Source organism: Eurosta solidaginis, chromosome 1, assembly GCF_040869045.1.
Source record: "Eurosta solidaginis isolate ZX-2024a chromosome 1, ASM4086904v1, whole genome shotgun sequence".
Taxonomy (NCBI): Eukaryota; Metazoa; Arthropoda; class Insecta; order Diptera; family Tephritidae; genus Eurosta; species Eurosta solidaginis.
The window spans coordinates 229402962-229425016 of NC_090319.1; the positions used below are offsets into that span (position 1 = coordinate 229402962).

At 37.9% G+C, this 22055-nt stretch overlaps 1 protein-coding gene and 1 pseudogene across 10 annotated transcripts in view; both read left to right on the forward strand.

The window, feature by feature from the left end:
- The window catches only part of Keap1 (kelch like ECH associated protein 1), a 557804-nt gene that overhangs the window by 154371 nt on the left and 381378 nt on the right, over nucleotides 1–22055 (forward strand). For 9 of the 10 annotated variants that reach the window (XM_067760220.1, XM_067760218.1, XM_067760219.1 and 6 more), the window contains 2 exons: nucleotides 19054–19736; nucleotides 19801–20006. In XM_067760220.1, the coding sequence (XP_067616321.1) occupies nucleotides 19054–19736; nucleotides 19801–20006 (889 nt within the window). Of the gene's footprint in view, nucleotides 1–19053; nucleotides 19737–19800; nucleotides 20007–20087; nucleotides 20211–22055 lie in introns of those variants that run through there. The other variant, XM_067760226.1, reaches the window with a different exon arrangement.
- LOC137238982 (U6 spliceosomal RNA) lies at nucleotides 12480–12573 on the forward strand (annotated as a pseudogene).

The following is a 22055-nucleotide window of genomic DNA, read 5'->3' on the forward strand; positions in this document are numbered from 1 at the left end:
TGAAAGAATTAAGGAAGAATGGAACAAGTTTTGATCGTAAACCACGAACATTTTGGTAATTAATGAGAAGACGGGACAGATCAGCAATTACCTTTGTGTTGTTATTACTTTGTTCGTCATACCGTTTTTTAGCTGTAATAAGACAGGTTCGGCCCTCCCCTTTCTTGTGAACAAGTGAACCACAGTATGCTTAGGCCAAAAAGAGGAAGCAAGTACCTTATCGAAATATTCATCTGAAAGGGATATTTTAAATGAGGAGATGTCTCTATCATATTTAAAGTTAAATTTATACACATTGATGTTACTAGTGGGTGCAACACCAAGTTTAGAGCAAACGTAATGAGCAATGTCATTTTCGGTAAGCGAGGCGTGTAATCGGGACACAAATACAGCCCTACGAGGTGGCACGGCAGTCACCTGCAAAGGAGGAGCGGATAGCGCACCAGAGAGCTGGGAAGGTGCGGCCGTTATAGAACAGTTGACAGAAAACGCATTGCTTGACCTAGCGTTGGTCAAATAAGTACTATTTTTTTCAGCTACACTTGTATCGCCAGCAACAACCCCAGTATCGGTAACTGTTATTGTTGGAGCTAAAGGTTCCCGGGGGGGTAGGATGAATTGGGGAGTCCAGCGAAATCAACATTGGTGACGTAGAACAAAAAGCCGCAAAGGTACCACTATTAGTTCGTGCATCGTTTAATTTGCCAGAGATCGTCTCACTGGAAGTCTCGGTACAGCCTTGTGGAGATTCTTGTGGAGATTCCTGAGCTGCATTGTTCATAACGTCTTTGGTAGGCCTGTTCGTATCAGTCAACGCGGTTGAAGGGACATTCGTAGAAGGACAGCTTTGCCCCTGACTCGAAGAAGAGTCATTGTTGGGCATACATTTCTTACGTTTTGGGGATTCAGATATAACTTTCAATTTTTTAAAGTGAGCCTCCATCGTTTTGAATCTTTCGTTAAGGTCACGAAACCCAATAAAAATGTTGTTGAACTCTTTCTGAGTTTGCCTCATAAAAGCTCGCATGTCATTTTCTACGGAACGGCAATCATGACATTTCCAGTTCAGTCCAATTTTGCTGGATATTAGGTCAACCACCCGACCACCTATGTGAGAGAAACCGGCACAGATAACATGAGCCATATTATCACAGAGCTAACAACAAACATAAGTATCACCACGGGAAATTTTCTTTTGATTGGTGCACTTCTTGACACAGCAATCCAACATAATTGCAAAGTTAAACAAACCCAAAAGAAAAATAGGCAAAAGAAACTATAAGTATAGGATAAATTAAACAGCTGTTCAAAAAATATGGGCGAGAGTTATTTTGGAGCACTGGATGCAAATCGCAAGACAGCGTATAGCTAGCAGCGAACACAACAGAAAGCAAAAAGGCACACAATGACTTGCTAATAGCAGCTACCAACAAAAAGGTATGCAGTTATCACAAATTTTTGTGAAAATCTATAATATATGAACACAGACTGAATGTTTAAATTGCACAAAAAGCCACTATGTATATTGCATTGTGTAAAGATTTAATACAAAATTAAACTTATAAACTGTTTTCTATTATATTAGTGAATATGTATAAAATATAAAACTTGTTTACAAAGTAAAAAGAATAACAATTCGAAGAGCGATCAAAAACACGTCCGCGCACGGCAAGGTTACCAGATGAATAAATGTTTTAATTGTTAGTTTCTTCTTCAAGTATTCACCTTGCACTTTACAAATTAACTTTATAAAAAAGGGACTTGATCTTCAAATCTAAATGAAACTTTAACACTTTGTTAACAAAATAATACAAAATATATATTATATATGTATATGGTTATGACACGTTATAACAGGAGCGCGTCCGCGGTTGCCGAGTGATAGTACTTGACTAATTCGTGAAAAAAGGATCGTTGCTGACGATGGCAGTGCTTGTGAATTTGCGCCTTTCCACTCGCCGCGCACGGCTGCGCATAAGAATTTCGCCGCCGTCTGGATCTTATTGGAGGCGGCTTAAACACCCGGCTTTGGGTCGTAGGTCGAAGCCACACGTTGGGCACACCAAACCAAGATAGTAAAGACTGCGCGTTGAATCTTTCTATGGACACGCTCCATGTTGCATGCAACATCGGCGGCATTCGAGCTTGTTCCGGCAGCCTGTGGGTCAATGCAACATTGCAAAAGTCCGAACACCGCTGTATCTGTGCGTTAGCAGCAACGGAGTTACCCTTATGTGTGTTAGAACGTGATTTAGATGTATGAATATGTATCTGTTTGTGTGGGTGAAATTTGTATCGTGAAAGTTTGTGTCTGTCGTTTCCCGCCAAAATAGGATTGTGTGTATTGGTGCATTTCGTTCTTGAGTGAAAGTGGTGAGAAAGAAGGGCTTTCGATCTATGGGGTACGGCCGCCAAACGATGACAGGGCATGTATCAGATGTAAAGTACATGCAAGTGAGTACAGAAGCTGCTTAAAAGTTTTAAAGTGCGAGTTTCGTTTTAGCACAAGCAAAAAAAAAGTTTCGGTTTGCGGTTGTCGCTAACTGCATTATTGACCCGCTAGCCACCGGCACATAAAAAAATCTGTGTTCTGTACCCTATACAGGTGAGTACAGTGAAACCCCCTTCCCCAGGCCATGGTGCATGTGGACTAATAGTGAATATAAATGAAAAATGTTAAAAACGAAAATTTAACTTAAATAAAATTATATACCTAAAATCAATAAAATTTAGTAAAATAAATAAAATTATATACAAAGATAAAATTAAGTAATATAATTAAATAAAATAATGAAAGTTAAAAATAAAATATAAAACTAATTAAAATAACTAAAATAACATACATAAATAAATAAAGCTATATATTTAATAAAAATCGAATAGATAAAATTAAGTCAAATAAATAAAACCAAATGAATAAATAAAATGACATAAATAGGTAAAATGAAATAAATAGACAAAATCAAGTAAATAAATAAATTAACATAACTAGATAAATATACAATAATAAATAACTAGATAAAATTCAATAAATATAATAAAATCACATGCACCAAAATGTATCTTTCATTGCTAGCATGACCCTAGTCCGTAAAATTTTGTCTTTTTGCTCCTCTAGGTTGCGGCGCAAAAGTTTAAAACTAGCCACGCAAGCCACCATCATTTAGTGCTTACGCGAAGTCACAAATACACACAAAAGCGGGGTAGTATTTATTCGCAAGAAGCCTGCCACATTTGCGAGTCACAAACATACACAAAAGGGGGGTAGTAACGAATATACCATTATTTTTAGAGGAAACATACAGACGGTGCCGGTCTACACGTCAAAGGAAAGGAGGAGCAACCTGACGCTCCTGTCCCGACACACCATAATTGGAGCATAGCTGCGGATAGAAACACTAATTGGTGGAGAAGAGCAAAAGCGAGGAGAGAGGCAAAAGAGAGCAGCAGAACTGTCCGTGCGCCGCTCCCGGAGTTTATATTTGTTTTTTTTCCTTTTTTTGATATTTCATTTGGATCTTTCTTGAACTTATCAGCTTTATTTTAGCTTTTGTATGGTTGTTTTAAATTTAAGTTAATTCTAGTTCTTATCGGATTTCATTTTTGAATTTTTTTTAGTTGTATTAACATATTTTATTTTGAAATTTGTAAAATTGTTAGCATTTCTAATTTTGCGTTCCGTTTCCTTACCCCTTCTAATTTGTCTTTTCAATATTTCAATTTATTTGCCTATTATTTCCTTACCTTACCTTTTTTATTTTTCCACACTTAATCCTTTTTTCGGTCTCCCTTGTTCGCTTAAATTTCAAATCCAAATTTCATTTTTTGCTTTCTGTTCTTTTCATGACCTTTTCTTACTTTTTTTACCTCTCCCATTTTCGCCATGGTTTTTTACTTTGCATTTATACATTGCTAAATTTTTTTCCCACCTGCCTAACATTTTTTTTTTATATTCTTGGCTTCATCTGCTTTTCGCACGTTGCGTCTTTCCTATTCTCCATTAGCGCATTTTTCTTTCTTCTTTGTCACTTTTTTGTTCCTCTAGGTTTTTGTGCGCTTTTATTTTTTTTCATAAGGCTATTAGGATTGTTTTTAGTTTACCCTCAGTTTCATTTTTTTACATATTAGTTAAATTTCCGATTTCAATTTATATTTCGTTGTTGCACTATTGAATTTTGTATTTTTTTATTATTATTGTTTAATATTTTTTTATTTTATTATCTTTCACTCTAACGCGCATAAATTCTTAGATCCGGGCCGCAACCGCATGCCCGAATAAATTTGTAATCTTTCATTATCACCTCCTCCACCGATCGACTTTCCAGCATAGGTTTGTAGGTGTATGTATATGTACGTTCTTTGCAGCCACGCTCTCTCTTCGACGCAGGCGCCTCCGTCGCGGAATTGATCGGTAAGTGCTAGAGTTATAAGTTATTAGCATCACCTAATACATACAAACACACGTATTTATCCATTTTTTAAACAAACCTACTGGAACCCAGCAGAGGCTGAGATGGGCTACAGTGGCGGTCCGATTATTAAATCCACTTATTTAGTCGAACTTTTAATTAAATTTTTTGTCAACGGCATTTTTTTTTTTTTTTTATATTCACTCTTTTTCATCCTATTTACTTTTTTTCATTATATTTACTTTCGTTAGATGCATTTGCATCTGCAATATCTTTGATTTAGTAAAGGTATTAATGGCCGTTAGTAATTTTCAATGTTGAAATTTTTTTACGATAGAGTTTCGCTTTCCTATTTAAAATTTTGAAGTTAACTTTTTTTGCATTTCCAATTCCTTTTTTTACGCTAAAGTCCTTTTTTATTTATCATTAGTAGTTTCAATCCCAAGTTTTTTTTACTGTTGGATTTTCCGTGGGTTTTTGTTAAGTATTTTTTTTTTTTCATTAAATAAACTCAAACTTCCTTTTCCCTATTATCTTCCATGTAGCAACTTTTATCCCCATCTTTATTATTTCTAGTGAGGAATATACATATATTAGATAGAGTTAGTCCCAACTAATTAGCCGTAAGGAAAAATCAATACAACTAAAGTTTTTTGGAATTTTTTGATCATCATATTAGGATAATTATTTAATAACATGTTTTGTAACATTTTATGAAGAAATTCAAACTATCATATTCATTAGTTTAATGGGTTGAGCCTATCTCAGAATGAGCGGTTAAACACTTTAAATTGGTGTGGGTGTTGCACGATTGCAATGTAGGGGACGTGGGTGTGAGGCGACTGTGACAGACTAGGGACATGGGACCGTAACGGACAGACAAACAGGACAGTGCAACGCCCAAGGCTGCGTCGAGGTTTTACGCAGAAGGGGAGGGATGACTCCACCTGACACGGACAGACCTTTTCCTCCAGCTTTCCCTTTCTTCTCATACATTAAGGAATGAACTCTCCTTTTTGTTTATATAACTGTAGGTAAGGCTGTTGAGCAAAAACTCACCCCACCCGACGAGCCAGCAGGGGCTTTCCAGCATGCTACATGCTACCTCCGCCTTACCCCATGTGGCTGTGTGTGAGGACGGTAGCAAAATGCCCCGCCCAAGACGACGAGCTAGCCTGAGATGCAAGCATACCTGCCTGCCGCCGCTCCTCCAAACAGGCAGCTACGTAACACCTCGCCACTTACACCTAGAGTGACGACGTCTCCCCCGCTGCACTTCAGAACTCTGCAGTTAAACCGTAATGGATTAACTGGGAAGATCACGGAGATAGTCGATTTCATGAAGCGGCACAACATCCGCATCGCTGCGATTCAAGAGACTAAACTCACAGCAAGATCTGCTCTGCAGACCTGTTCTGGGTATAATGTCCACAGAAGGGATCGCGAGAGCGGAAATGGAGGCGGTCTCGCGTTTATCATACACCACACAGTGCAATATCATATTGTGACGAATATTAGTAACACTAAGGGATACTATCATCTCTAAGCCGATACTAAGCAGTGACTTGTATGCACATCAACAAATCAATCATTACGTCGACGCACAAACACATGCATTTATCTGAGATACTCCCGGAAGTAGGCAATCATCTGTGGAACAATCATTATGTCTACACATATATACGTACACGCAGCGGAGAGAAATGCACAAACACATGCATATATCTTATCTGATATGCTCAGAAAAGTAGGCAATCATTTGTGCAACTATCACTCGCATATACACGCGCATATGAGAAACGTGCATCTGTAGTTATAGCTGGTAAACAGGTCGTAAATTTTAGAAACGCCTAGAAATATGCAAACGAGGAAACCGAAGAGTATAAAAGCAGCGCCAGCAGAGGCATGACAATCAGTTTGATTAAAGCACGCTATCAGTTGCGAAGCATAAGTGTAATTGTGAAGTATTTTCAAAGTAGTTTAATAAAAACCATTTTGCATTATTGAATATTGGAGTTATTTATTCAACAGTTTAGCGATACGAACGTTAGTAGAAGGTTGCAAATAAGCGGAATTTCCCTAAAGTCTTTACGATATATTTGATCCCGACATCGGCCGCAGGGACAGTGTTTTAGAACGTCACGGCTTATCTGTCCGGTCGGCTATGTAAACCTAGGAATCATCAACACATACCTCCTGCTACCTGTTGCCCCAGTGGATACCCCCCTAATATCAGAGCCCTACTCACTGGCGATAATCGCATTATCTTAGGAGATTTCAATACCCATCACGATATATGGCATTCAAACCTGCAGGGGTGAGATGTTGGCAGATCAAATAGAAGAAACGACGTTCTACACAATACACGGAGACGCCCCCACTCGTATGGTAGGAGGCTGTCACTGTTCGCCATATATATCAATCGTGAGCGCAGGACTCGTAAACTGCGTCAACTGGCAGCCGATGGTAACAATAGCATCCGACCACCTGCCTATACTTATACGCTCGAGCGAACCGCCGACTTCATCTTCACCAAAAAACGCACCTTCATAAACTTTCAAAAAGAAAAGTGGGACAAATACAAATCCTTTACAGGCAGCCGCTTTGCTGCCCTCCCTATTCCGACTGATGCTCCCCACGGGGAGCGTGCTTTCCGCAAGTTCATTGAATCCGCCTCGGCTCGATTTATTCCCGCCGGAAGAATTCCAAAAATTCAGCCTCATTTTCCGGCGGAGGCCGCAAATTTAGCGAGAGAACGTGACCTTATAAGACAGCTCGATCCCGGCGAGCCCCAAATGAGGGATATAAACCAACGCAACAGAACACAAGCGGGCGAAATGGGAGAAGCATCTAAGTGGTTGTAAGCTCTCTGCCGGTGTGGGCAAGCTTTGGTCCACCGTAAAGTCCCTATCGAACCGTCTAAGCACAATGACAAAATTTCCATCGCCGCTAAAGTGCTGTCGGATGCGAAAAAATGCGCGACCGCTTTTTGTCGACAATATATAATGGATTCTACGGTTGACGAAGTTAGACGGCGGGCCAACAGACGCGCACATGAACATAAATTCAGCGCTTCCCCAATTACCATCACCGCCAAAGAGGTTTAGGATGCCATCGGTCATGCTGAACCATCCAAAGCAGTGGGCCCAGACGGCATAGCCGATGCTTAAATGCCTAGGTAAAGGGGGCTTCAAATATTTAGAACTTGTCTTCAACCTGTCCCTTTCCACCTTTGTCATCCCCGAAAAATGGCCAAGGTGGCCCCGCTACTTAAGCCTGGGAAACCAGCTAACATAGGAGATTCTTATCGCCCGATATCTCTCCTATCGCCGGTAGCCTACAAACCTGAAGCCTTTCTGCTCCCTTATTTTAAAGCAAATTTGCAACTAGCCTATCATCAGCATGGCTTTAGAAAACTACCTAGCACAACCACCGCGCTAAATGCCATCGGCACCCAGATAAATTGCGTTTTAAATAAAAACCCCCACCATAGAACAGTACTCGTTGCGCTAGACCTATCAAAAGCTTTTGATACGGCCAACCATGGCACGTTGCAAGGTGGACCGCAAATTATCTGGGTGGTCGACAGGCATCGGTGCAATTTAGGAACGCAACATCCACCCCAAGAAGAATTATCAACCACATGGTGGTGTCCTATCCCCACTTTTCTTTAACTTCTACGTATCAAAGCTACCTTCGCCACCAGAAGGCGTCACAATCGTTTCCTACGAAGATGACTGCACAATAATGGCCACAGGCCCAGGCCCAAAGATCGATGAGCTATGCAATAAAATAAACGGCTATCTCCCTGATCTCTCCAGTTTTTTCGCCTCGCGAAACCTGGCATCACCGACTAAATCAGCGGCGACCTTATTTACAACATGGACGTCACAAATGTCGACCATTTTGAACATCCACGTCAATGGCACTACGCTGCCGACTGTCCCGCACCCCAAAATCTTGGGTGTGACGTTTGATCAGGATCTACATTTTGGTGAGCATGCAGGCGCAGTTGTACTGAAAAGCCACAGCCACAATAAAATCCTAAAATCTCTTGCTGGCAGTACTTGGGGTAAAGACAAAGAAACGATCATTACTACTTACAAAGCAATTGGCCAGCCGATTGCATGCTACGCGTGCGCGATATGGTCGCCGAGCCTAAAGACTACTCACTGGAAGAGGCTACAGGCCTGCCAAAATACCGCCCTCAGAACCGCCACGGGTAGTCTTCTTATGTCCCCAGAACACCATCTACATAATGATACGAGAATACTCCCCATTAGGGAGAGAAATGAAATGCCAACCAAACAGTTCCTGTTGAATACCCAGGAACCTGGGCATCCCAACAGACATCTGATTGATGAGGCAACACCGCCTAGGGTTTTAAGGCGTCATCTCCGTAAGCATTATAAGGAAATACGGCACCTAAGAACACAGCCGTATGAAGCTAAAAAGCACAGGCAAGTCCTCAGTGAACTCCACCAACTGGCGTCGGACCTCTATTCCAGGAATTGCCCGGTGAATCCTGTACTCAAAGAACAATACCCAAAACTAGCAGAAGAGGAACGCACTCCCCCTAGAGAAACGCGAGTCACTCTACTGAGAGCAATTCATCCATGCCCATCATGTTTATTAAGTTTAATTAATTATGAACTACTTTTAAAACCCCACAAATTTGTTAGATGTATTCTATGTATACAGTTGGCAAAATATTTTGGATGCTAAAAAAAAAAATTAAATAGCACTCTCATAGTCTGGATTCAGGTCAAATCGTAGCTGTAAAACGGCGCTCCTATCGGTGATAGAGGATATTCGAGAACAAGTTGACAAAAATTTTACTGCTTTCCTAACTCTTATCAACCATTCAAAAGCGTTTGACTCGGTCGACCACACCATTCTCTGCAAGAAGCTGGACAACCTATTTAACTTCTCCAACTGTGCAACAGCCCTAATCAGATCGTATTTGGCCGACCGAACTCAGGCAGTAAGTGCTGGTAGCAGAAAGTCTGACTTCGTCAGTGTTTTAAGAGGCGTCCCACAAGGCTCAATCCTTGGTCCCCTGTTATTTATTTATTTATTTATTCAGTCTATGAACATACAGGTCTTACAGACTGCCAATAATGGTAGATACAAAAAATATTAACACAAAGATAACAAAATATACATGTAAATATATAGTTTACAATAAATAATAGGTTCTTATAATAAACAAATTAAAAACAATTAAAAAGCTGACTTTAAAATATTTATAAAAGCGTCCCTACAAATAGAAAAATAAAGCTCAATAGAAGATGAAATCTTATTGAATTCGTTCAGGGCACGTGCAATTGGCGCATTCCTTCCATAATTGGTTCTAATATTGATACCATAAAACGGGCAAACATTACGAAGATCCCTCCTTGGAACATTAAAATTAATTTCCACAAGAAGGTAAGCGCAGTCTACATCTCCGTGGATAATGCCAAACAAGAAAGTCAAGGAGAGAATAGATCTCCTGGCTTCCAGGTATTTAAGATTCAAAAGAAGTAAACGAGCAGTATATGGAGGAAGAGGATATGTAAGCATTAATGACCGTAAAGCATACTTAAGAAAAACTTTTTAAACTCGCTCAAGCCTGTTGATTGAGAATTGTTGGAAAGGTCTCCAAATGATGGTAGCATACTCGAGATGAGAACGCACGAATGAGGAGTAGAGTACTTTTAAAGTATACGGGTCAGAAAACTCCGAACTATTACGCCGAATGAAGCCTAGCATAGCATAGGCCTTGGCAATGATGAAATCAATATGGTTCACGAACATAAATTTTGTATCAAATACAACCCCAAGATCTTTGATTTTTTCAACAGTCTGCAACGTACTGTTAGCGATACTAAACGAACTGTTGAGATTTGAACGAGATTTTGAGTGGGTTACGTGGAAGCACTTATTTATATTTAATGAAAGATGAGATTAAATGCACCAGGAGTAAAGTTTATCAATATTAGCTTGAAGATTAATCATATCGTTTGCGGAATTTACAACAGAGTAAACTTTGAGATCATCGGCGTACAACAGAAATCTAGCGTAAGAGAAGCATGAGCTAATGTCATTGATGAATAAGACAAAAAGTAATGGTCCCAAAATACTACCCTGCGGGACGCCCGATGTCGCCAAAAAGGGATCTGATGATACCCCATCAATATAGACGGCACACCATCTATTACTTAGATATGATTTTAGCCACTGCAAAAAGGTTGAATGAAAGCCAAGGCAGTACAGTTTGTGAATTAGAACCTCATGCGATACCTTATCAAAAGCCATGGAAAAGTCGGTGTAAATACAGTCGACCTGAAGACCAGATGAAAAGGCAGAGATACAATATTCACTGAGCTCCACAAGATTGGAAACGGTAGAGCGATCAGAAACAAACCCATGCTGTCTCGGACAGATCAAGTGCTTCACTGAAAAATAAATCTTTTCCTTGACAACGCACTCAAATAGCTTAGAAACGGTGGAAAGCTTTGAAATTGGCCTGTAATTGCAGACATCAGTCTTATTGCCAGATTTATAAATAGGAGTTATCGAGGCGAATTTCCAAGCATCAATAAACTCACCAAAGCTAAGTGAAAAATTGAACATGATCTCTAACGGGACAACTAGGGAAGTGCATCCTTTTAGCAAGGCAGCCGAGAGACCATCAATGTCAGCTTTAGTAGAGTTGCTCAGTTTCGAGATACCATTGAAGATATCTTCAAATGAAATTGACATTGAACCAAAATTTAGGGACGAAGAAATTTCAGACGAGAAGTCAGACGAGGGACTAGCATCATGATTAGCAAAATTAGAACTAAAAAATTCAGCAAACGCGTTAGCCACATTGTGGGGAGTGTTAGCAGGCACCGAGGGGCGAGATTTCTTCGACTTAACGTAATTCCAAAATGCTTTCGGGTTAGACTTTATATTCGTCTCAAAGCTTGTAATGTAGTTTCTGTAAAGAAACTTCTCTAGACAGTTGAAATCCTTCACATAATGTTTATATTTGGTAAAAAATAACGGGTTTTTGGTTCTTTTAAACTTTTTGAAGAACTTGTTTCTTAAATTCTTCAACATTTTTAACCGTGTTGTGTACCATGGCAACCTATATGGTTGGTTTCCTTTTCGCAACTGGTACATGCCTCGTACACAGATCAAAGAGAGTCGACTTAAATATTTCAAAGCAATGACCAACATCAGAGATGGAAAGCAAATTGGCATAGTCTATTTCAGCTAGATCCTGATCGAGTCTCGAAAAATCACACTTCGAAAAGTTAAATGAAAAATCATAAATTAAAGAGCGAGCTCCAAACTCATAAAATTCGAGTTTAAGAATTAGAGCAGAATGGTGCATATGTAGTGTAAGCAGCCAACAATTCAATTTAATCCAAAATATTTAAATCAGTCTAATATTCTAACCTGCTACAAAAATAGTCTAAATGTTCATCAACACATAAAAATGCATTTGAGAATTAATGCTGACACAGCCATTAATAAACAGACGTGTACAACACACAACCAAACGAATTTGAATTCCAGCAATTTGCATTCCTGCAACTTGCAAGGTTAGCATTTCCCATAAATTTGCAGCTCATATATGTAGGTACATATTTTGTGCCGAGTAGTATGTAGGTATGTAAGTATGTATGTTTAAGGTAGTTATGTATGTAAGTATGTAAGCTTAAATGTAAATAGATATGTAAGAATATGTTTAGAATAATCTAATATAAATAGGCTGAATTATTTGAATAAAGACAATTCGACATTCATAATTCAAGCAGTGAAGTCTTCTTTGTTTTAATTGCGTTAGGGACCTTTCTACATGGCGATCCTGCCTATGATGCTACTGGCTGATTTTTCAGCCTAATGTCATAACAGGCAGGATTTTTCTGGCTGATTACAGCCTAAGCCTTGTAAAAAGAAAAAAAAGAGAAGGTGTTAAAGTCGGGCACCAATAATGAAAATTGAGGCAATTACTTCAACGGAAAATACACGAAGATTAGCATATTGTGGCAATTACTTCAACGGAAAATACACGAAGATTAGCATATTGTGGCAATTACTTCAACGGAAAATACATTAAAATTGGAACGATATTAGCATAGCCCCAGAGCAAGAATGACACTGATCTCGTGAAGCGTACCACATTTTCTATGGTGATAAACAAGAGGAGCATGATAATTATAAGTATAATAAATACACTAGCTTAAGTATGAAGTAATTTGTTTAACCATTATTTAAAAAAAAAAAAAAATATATTCGGGCAACCTAGCGGCTGCCTATTGACAAGCAAAAATTATATTTTTGCTGTAAAAAAAAAAAAAAAAATTTTTTTACTGCTTATTGAATTATGTTCCCAGAAAAGGACATACAAAATTAAAAACTCAAGTGTTTAGGTCGTTTTCATAAAACTCAAATGTGAAAAAAAAAATTTTTTTGAAATGTTTACTGATGTTTTACCAAAATACAAAAAGAGAAAACAAAATGAAAAAAAAATAGCATAGGAATTAATTTTTAATAATTAAACAAGAAAAAATAAACTGTATTTAACTATTCATCATTTGAAAAAAAAAAAACATTTTTTAGAAGATTTTGTAAGAAAAATTAGAAATGTCAAATATGTTAAGTTGAACATATTTTTCCTCAAGAACAAAAATTTTTAGAAATAAACCTTTTATAATGCTAACTAAATAAGGAAAAAATAATAAAAGTCAAAAGGAATGCTTAATGTAATAAACAAAAAAAGAAAAAAAAACAAAGAAATAAGCATAAATTAGAATTTTTCCACCACCCCCAAAGACACAGGAATAAATTTTTAATTTCTCTTTAATTTTCTCTTTCAATCATATCATCTCTTTAAAATGTCTTCGTGGACAAAAATTAACCCCATAGCTGGTTACGAGGTAGGAAATAGAAACTCTGAAACATTGGAGTATAGAATACTAAAATATAAACCACCAGCTAACCAGAGCCAAAATTAACCCAAACATTTCAGATGTTTGGCCAGCAGTTTCAACCTGCGGAATCGTACTATTAATATAATATTCAAATGTAGCACCCTAAATCCTCTAAATTCAACCCAATTTCGATAAGAACAGTAAATATTACAAATGAATCACTGCAAAATGCCTCACTTAATAGAAGAATTTATTAAGACAGCTTCATTAGCACTGTCTAAGTTCAAGAATTTGCTAATTCTCAGTAGTAGCTTCCATAGAAGTTAATCAAAATAACATCTATGAAGGATGTCAAGGTAGAAGTTTTATACCACAAACTTTTCACAACATAATGCTTGACAAAAACCTTACGTAAGTGGAAATGTGCAAAATACCTAAAGTTACCACAAGACCGGAAACTTAAAAACCAGCCAGAATGAAGAAAATAAAAAGTCACAAAGAGAACCTTATTATAAATAAAGCGCTTAATAAATAAATTTGCAATTAGACATGTCAAGCTCGTTTTCATCCAAAATGATAGAAAAATTGTAGCGTAATACAAGCAACCAGATTGTTGAGGAAGTTATTGACTTAGGACAATATTCAACCAGGCTTAAAAATGCCGGCAATCTAGGACTTGTAAGAGAAAAAGACAGTTGTCCCTTAGGAGACAAATTGGTCAAGAATAATGAATACTCGAGTAAGCATATTTAAAAATAAAATTGGTACCCAAGTTCTCGAAGATCTAATATTTGCATTAACCCCAGAAGTTATGCATGTGACAAATGTCGACAAAAATTATAGAAATTCTTCACAAATATCATGACGATCCCATCTGGAAAGGCCACCCAAAAAATCGAATGACACATAAGATCTAATAAAAATATTGCTGGAAAATATGAAAAATGGTATAAGAAAAGATATGAAAAATTTTTGCATCCACTGTACGCATTGGCTTAACCACTTATCGCTATATAACTACTTCTTGCTCTAGCAGCAACTGAATTTACCCAATCTACTGTATATCATGCGCTCAAAGATCCCGCTTTTTAAAACAATGTCAATTTTCACCCAATGATGACTGTAACCATCATCTTATTCTATATGTTTTAATTTTAATAACAATGCAAAATCTTTGTTTAATAGAAATAATCAAGGTAAGGAAAACTAAATCTCCTATATTTAGTCGATAGGATATACTAAATCATTTATCTTCATTATTTTTTTAAAAAATATAAATATAAGTTAGACCTGTTTCGTCTAGGATAACCTCGCCTTTTAGAAAAGCCATAATTTTAGATAATAGGATCCTTAATACCTTGTTAGGCTAGATAGTAGATATATAGGGCCCTGTAGAATAGAAAAATAATTTTATTGATGACCTTTGGAATAGAAGATATCAATAGGAAAAATATTTTTTCATTTAAATCCTTTAGAGTAGTAAACATCGATGAAAACAATAATTTTACATTAATCCCCTATAAGGTAGAAGAAATCGATGAAGAAGAAAATACTAATAATAAAAATTATGACACCTTAATCCCATCTAGAATAGGAAATGAGGATAAGCAAAAATTTAGTAGTAACATAGAGAATAGGCAAATAAAAATACACAAAAATAGACTTAAATTAGTAGAATAAGAAGATGTTCAACCTACAAACATTAAAATGCAAAAGTAGAATTAATTTACAAAAATAGAATACTCATGCATTCCCCAAATGCATAAGCATTCTAAAAAAAAAAAGGGAGATGTAGTGTAAGCAGCCAACAATTCAATTTAATCCAAAATATTTAAATCAGTCTAATATTCTAACCTGCTACAAAAATAGTCTAAATGTTCATCAACACATAAAAATGCATTTGAGAATTAATGCTGACACAGCCATTAATAAACAGACGTGTACAACACACAACCAAACGAATTTGAATCCCAGCAATTTGCATTCCTGCAACTTGCAAGGTTAGCATTTCCCATAAATTTGCAGCTCATATATGTAGGTACATATTTTGTGCCGAGTAGTATGTAGGTATGTAAGTATGTATGTTTAAGGTAGTTATGTATGTAAGTATGTAAGCTTAAATGTAAATAGATATGTAAGAATATGTTTAGAATAATCTAATATAAATAGGCTGAATTATTTGAATAAAGACAATTCGACATTCATAATTCATGCAGTGAAGTCTTCTTTGTTTTAATTGCGTTAGGGACCTTTCTACACATATCCGTCGGAGCGAATGCCGCATGGCACTCAGAAAGATTGGAATTTATGTCATTACTAATAAAAATTAGATCTAATATTCTATCGAGCCTGTTTTTGAAACTATTGATTTGATGCAAATTTAGACTTAAGATATTATCTATAACGTATGACTCAAAAGACTTAGTAATATTATTAGGTAATAGGCCTGACGCAGAGTAACTATGAGACCAAGAAATATCACAAAGGTTAAAATCCCCTAAAACACATAAGTGATTATCTCCTAATTTATTTAAAAATAGGGACGATATATTGTCAACATGAGCTTTGTAAATTTCTTCCAAGCTGTTTTGTATATAAACGATTTGCCTGGTGTTCTCAAGTATTGTAATATTCACATTTATGCTGACGACGTACAATTGTATATGTGCTGGATTTGTGTCAAATTGGTACGTGGGCTTCTATGAACGGCTTATGTCTTAAGCCTAAGAAGTCGAAATGTATAGTCATTCATAGAAGGTCACTAGATAAAAGTGGAATGGAAAATTTAATTTTAGACTATTATAGAATACGTTGACACGGCAAAAAATCTAGGTGAAGTTTTTAACAAAACCTTGACATGGAAAGATCACATCTTCCGCACAGTGGGAAAAGTGTATGGGATGCTTCGTACACTCTGGCTTACACAATATTTTACTCCGTTACATATTCGTCTACTAATAGCAAAAGCGTACTTAATACCTACGCTACTTTATGGTTGTGAGATTTACTCTAACATCCTGATTCTAGTATGGTAACAACTTTCTTCACCACGGCAACTTTCTTCATGTTGTAACTTTTGTACCCTTTTGGTATTCTGCCCACGAAAGTAGCTGGATAATTGTTTACCCACTAAAATAGGCGGTAACATCGATGTAACCACACAAAAGCTGTTGTTTAGAAAAAGGTAATACTGAAAAATAAAGAATTGTGAGCGCAAATAAGTAAACATAATAGTAAAAAAGTGTTGCCTCTTGCTATACATATTTGTTTCCATGTACTTTAACAGTATATATTACAATATAGCTATGTAAAAACGTATGCATGTAGGCACATATGTATATACACATCGTCCCGTCGTCCCGTTTATTCGTTAACATCGTATCTACGAGTGACACATTTTCGGTAAAGCCATGGCGGAACCATACACGGTGGCAGCATGGTGACATGCCTACAAACATAAATAAAAATTCCATGAACTTCGTTTTTGTAAATTCGATGAACAAATGTCAAAATCGTACTGCGCCGGAAGTTGATGTATCAAATTGAATAAAAAAAAGTTTATATTCAGCTGTCCCATGCTGTTACCTTGTATCGTTCCGCCATGGGCAAAGCGAAGAAAACCAACTTTTAAGTTTCACCACATACACTGGTGAGTTTTTCGGTGATGACAGCGTCGCGAATAAAACAACTGGTAACGATTTTCGGTTACATAATGTTCTGGGTACTATTTTACCGGTAACGCTAAGAATCGGGCCGTAATTGTGACTATGTATGTAATAGGAATGTTGTTTATAACAACATTGCTAGATACATCTATGGGTTGAAAAGACTTGACCACGTCTCTCATCATGCTTACAGGTTGCTAAACATTTCTTTCGATAACCTTATTAAACTTAAAACGCTCACTACGCTACATAAATTAATATATATGAAGGAACCTATCTGTATCGGAGGCTAAATTTTCTCCAGTCATCTAGATCTGTTCTCCTTACCCACTTCAGACATCGTATGCTAATATCTGATCGCCAGTTCTTCATTACTTCCATACGTCTTTGGAACTCGCTCTCTTCTAGACTTAGGCATATAAGCAATGCTCTGCTCTTCAATAAAGAACTAACAAGTTTCTATAATAACCTAGACAATTAAAATACTGATTTCTTCTAAGCAAATGTACTCTATCATTCGTTTATTTATTTATTTATTAAATATATTATTTACTGTAGCCTTTTCTTAACCATAGTCATTAGCTTTAAGTTTCAAGTTTAAATTGTTCCTATTTTATGCCTTTTACCGACTAGCACTATAAAATAATTTTTGCCAAATTGTTGTGCTGGGATGAATTGCCTAATAAATACAAATACAAATACAAATATGCCCTCACATATAAATTCCATTCCTATGAAAGTGCCTAAATTTAATATAAAAGTGCAAAGAAAAATCACCTTTATATGAAACCAAGGCACTTCGGTATGATATTCAAATTTACACTAACAAATTGACAGCAAAAAATTTTCAAAAATATTGTAGCACTGGAAAAAAGTGTAATTCAAAATTTATTGATTGAGGTAACCATAAAAATTCTTTGAACATTTAAAATAAGTATATAGGCCGCCGTGGTGTGATGGTAGCGTGCTCCGCCTATCACACCGTATGCCCTGGGTTGAACTCCCGGGCAAAGCAACATCAAAATTTTAGAAATAAGATTTTTCAATTAGAAGAAAATTTTTCTAAGCGGGGTCGCCCCTCGGCAGTGTCTGGCAAGCGCTCCGATTGTATTTCTGCCATGAAAAGCTGTCAGTGAAAACTCATCTGCCTTGCAGATGCCGTTCGGGGTCGGCATAAAACATGTAGGTCCCGTCCGGCCAATTTGTAGGGAAAAATCAAGAGGAGCACGACGCAAATTGGAAGAGAAGCTCGGCCTTAGATCTCTTCGGAGGTTATCGCGCCTTACATTTATTTTTATTTATTTTATATATATATTTTTTTTTTCAATTTAAAAAAGTTTAATAATTTGGGAAAAATTTAAAGAACGTGATATCAGGACGGGCAAGGCGACAGCTGTTTCGAGTATACGTTGTAAATCTCTTCAAAGCCTTGTCTCCCGGGAGTGGGATTTCAACCCGCACTCCTACGATGGTTGAAGTGTTACAAACGCATTCAGCCACGTCATGCCTTAGTTGTTGTAAACCTTATCCCAATTGCCTTCTTTCCATATTTTCTTCTTTTTGCACAGTACATACTTCGTATGTAATCATTAATCATATGTTAAAGTTATACGTTGGTTTCAAAGAAACTTTTCAGAGTTCTGTGAGTGGCAGGTAACGTAAGTGCATTTATTGTTTTTTGTGTATTATATAATGGTGAATATAGATGTTAGTGACAGAGCGCAAAGTGTCACCGCATCATATAAAATCTGGCCCAAAGTATGCGATGAAATAAAACAGAGCTTTAATGATAAATAGTTACGCTTTCAAATGGTGTATGTAAATTTGTTTACGAAAATACGTTTTGGTGATGAAAATGCATACTGAATATAGCAGGAAAATGTGTTTTTAAAACTTCGAGGTATGAGTACCTCGAAAATTAAAATTGAAAGTTAACCTTATCTAATATCTGGTTGTGAACTATTTTTTTTACTGTGCTGGCCTGTTTAATATTAATTATACAAATGGTCTACGTTATGTTTAAATAAACTTTTCTTAACAATTTTTCTTATCTTGAATGTATCCTCACAGGTTTGTCAAGAAGAAGAGTTTCTACAGCTTTCGGCTTACCAATTAATTGCGTTAATACGGCGGGATGAACTAAATGTTCAAGAGGAAAGGGAAGTATATAACGCTGTACTCAAATGGGTTAAGTATGATGAAGATAACCGTTATCCGAAAATGGAGCATATACTTTGTGCTGTGCGTTGTCAGTTCCTCACACCTAGTTTCCTTAAGGAACAAATGAGAAATTGTGATGTTCTACGAAAAGCTCCCGCTTGCCGAGAATATTTAGCAAAGATATTTAAAGACTTAACCTTACATAAACGTCCTATAGTTAAGGAGCGCACACCGAATACAACAAGAATGATTTTTGTGGCAGGAGGATTTTTCCGACAATCCTTAGATATTCTCGAAGCATATAACGTTGATGACAAAACATGGACAACGTTGGCAAATTTACGTGTTCCCCGTTCTGGGCTTGGCGCCGCATTCTTGAAAGGCACCTTCTATGCTGTAGGAGGTCGAAATAATTCCATTGGATCTTCTTATGATTCAGACTGGGTGGACCGATATAATCCTTCAACAGAGCAATGGCGTCCGTGCGCTCCTATGACAGTACCGCGACATCGAGTAGGTGTTGCCGTAATGGATGAATTATTGTATGCAGTTGGTGGATCAGCTGGTTCTGAATACCACAATTCGGTAGAATAGTGCGTAGCGAATGAATTACTTAATAGTGTAAAACTTGAGACGAATAAAATGTTATATTTTCAGTTATGATCCAGAACAAGACCGATGGTGCCTTGTGCAGTCAATGCATGAAAAACGATTGGGAGTAGGTGTGGTTGTTGTCAACCGTTTATTATACGCTATCGGAGGATTTAATGGAGATAGCCGGCTCACTACTGTCGAATGCTACCATCCCGAAAATAATGATTGGAATTTTGAACAACCCATGCAGTTTGGAAGAAGTGGTGCAGGTAAAATTAATTGAAATAATTGACAAAAGATAAGAACAAAAATTGGTAAACTGCTTCACAAATTCTAATTTTAATTGATAGTTGAATAAATATGTACCACCTATAAGAAATGAGAAATAAGTATATCCCAACTAATGTTTCTACTAGACGACGCTGTGCACCGATAACCTCCAATTTGGCTGATATTCAGAATAAATCAATTATATAATAAGAATATAAGAACGCTAATCAATTCACAATACAAGTTAGAAACATGTTGTTGTTGTTGTAGCAATGCTCGCCCCACCTAATAGCCGCGACCGATCACAAATTGTCATCAATATCCTCTAACGGGAGTCCAAGGGAACTTGCCGTTTCAACAGGGGTGGACCATAAGGAAAGGGGTGTTAGAGGCGTTGGTTCCACATTACAATTGAAGAGATGGTTGGTGTCATGTGGGGACACATTGCAAGCGGGGCATACATTTTGTATGTCGGGGTTGATTCTGGATAGGTAAGAGTTTAACCTGTTACAGTATCCAGAACGAAGTTGAGCAAGAGTGACACGCGTTTCCCTGGGGAGTATGCGTTCCTCTTCCACAAGTTTTGGGTACTGTTCTTTGAGTACTGGATTCACCGGGCAATTCCCGGCATACAGGTCCGACGCCTGTTTGTGGAGTTCACTGAGGACCTGCTTGTGTTTTTTCACTTCATACGGCTGGGTTCTCAGGTGCCGTATTTCCTCAAAATGCTTACGGAGATGACTCCTTAAGCCCCTAGGCGGTGCTGGTTCATCAATCAGATGTCTGTTGGGATGCCCAGGTTTCTGGGTATTCAACAGGAACTGTTTGGTCAGCATCTCATTTCTCTCCCTGATGGGGATTATTCTCGCCTCATTATGCAGATGGTGTTCTGGGGACATAAGAAGACAGCCCGTGGCGATTCTGAGAGCAGTATTTTGGCAGGCCTGTAGTTTCTTCCAGTGGGTGATTTTTAGGCTTGGCGACCATATGGGTGACGCGTGGCACGTAATCGGCTGGCTAGTTGCTTTGTATGTAGTCATGAGCGTTTCTTTATCTTTTCCCCAAGTACTGCCAGCGAGGGATTTGAGGATTTTGTTACGGCTCTGAATTCTCGGAACAATTGCGGCTGCGTGCTCACCAAAATGTAGATCCTGACATTTGGGGCGTCCATGTTGTAAATAAGGTCGCGGAAGATTTAGTCGGTGATAATGCCAGGTTTCGCGAGGCGAAAAAACTGGAGAGATCAGGGAGGTAGCCGTTTATTTTATTGCATAGCGCATCGATCTTTGGGCCTGGGCCTGTGGCCATTATTGTGCAGTCATCGGCGTAGGAAACGATTGTGACTCCTTCCGGTGGTGAAGGTAGCTTAGATATGTAGAAATTAAACAAAAGTGGGGATAGGACACCACCCTGTGGCACCCCCTGTTTAATTCTCCTTGGTTTTGATGTTTCGTTTCTAAATTGCACCGATGCCTGCCGACCACCCAGATAATTTGCGGTCCACCTTTTAAGACATGGGGGAAGGGTAGACCCTTCCAGGTCCTGCAGTAACGAGCCATGGTTGACCGTATCAAAAGCTTTTGATAGGTCTAGCACTACGAGTACTGTTCTATGGTGGGGGTATTGATTTAAACCGCAATTTATCTGGGCGCTAATGGCATTCAGCGCGGTGGTAGTGCTATGGAGTTTTCTGAAGCCATGCTGATGAGGGGCTAGCTGCAAATTTGCTTGGAAATAAGGGAGCAGAATGGCTTCAATCGTCTTTGCCATTGGCGATAGGAGAGATATCGGACGATACGACTCACCTATGTTAGCTGGTTTCCCAGGCTTTAGTAGCGGGACCACCTTGGCCATTTTCCATTTCTCAGGTATGACAAAGGTGGAAAGAGACAGATTGAAGACATGTGCTAAATATTTGAACCCCTCTTTCCCTAGGTTTTTAAGCATCGACATGGCTATGCCGTCTGGGCCCACTGCTTTGGATGGTTTAGCACGACCAATGGCGTCCTCAACCTCTTTAGCGGTGATGGTGATTGGTGACGCGCTGA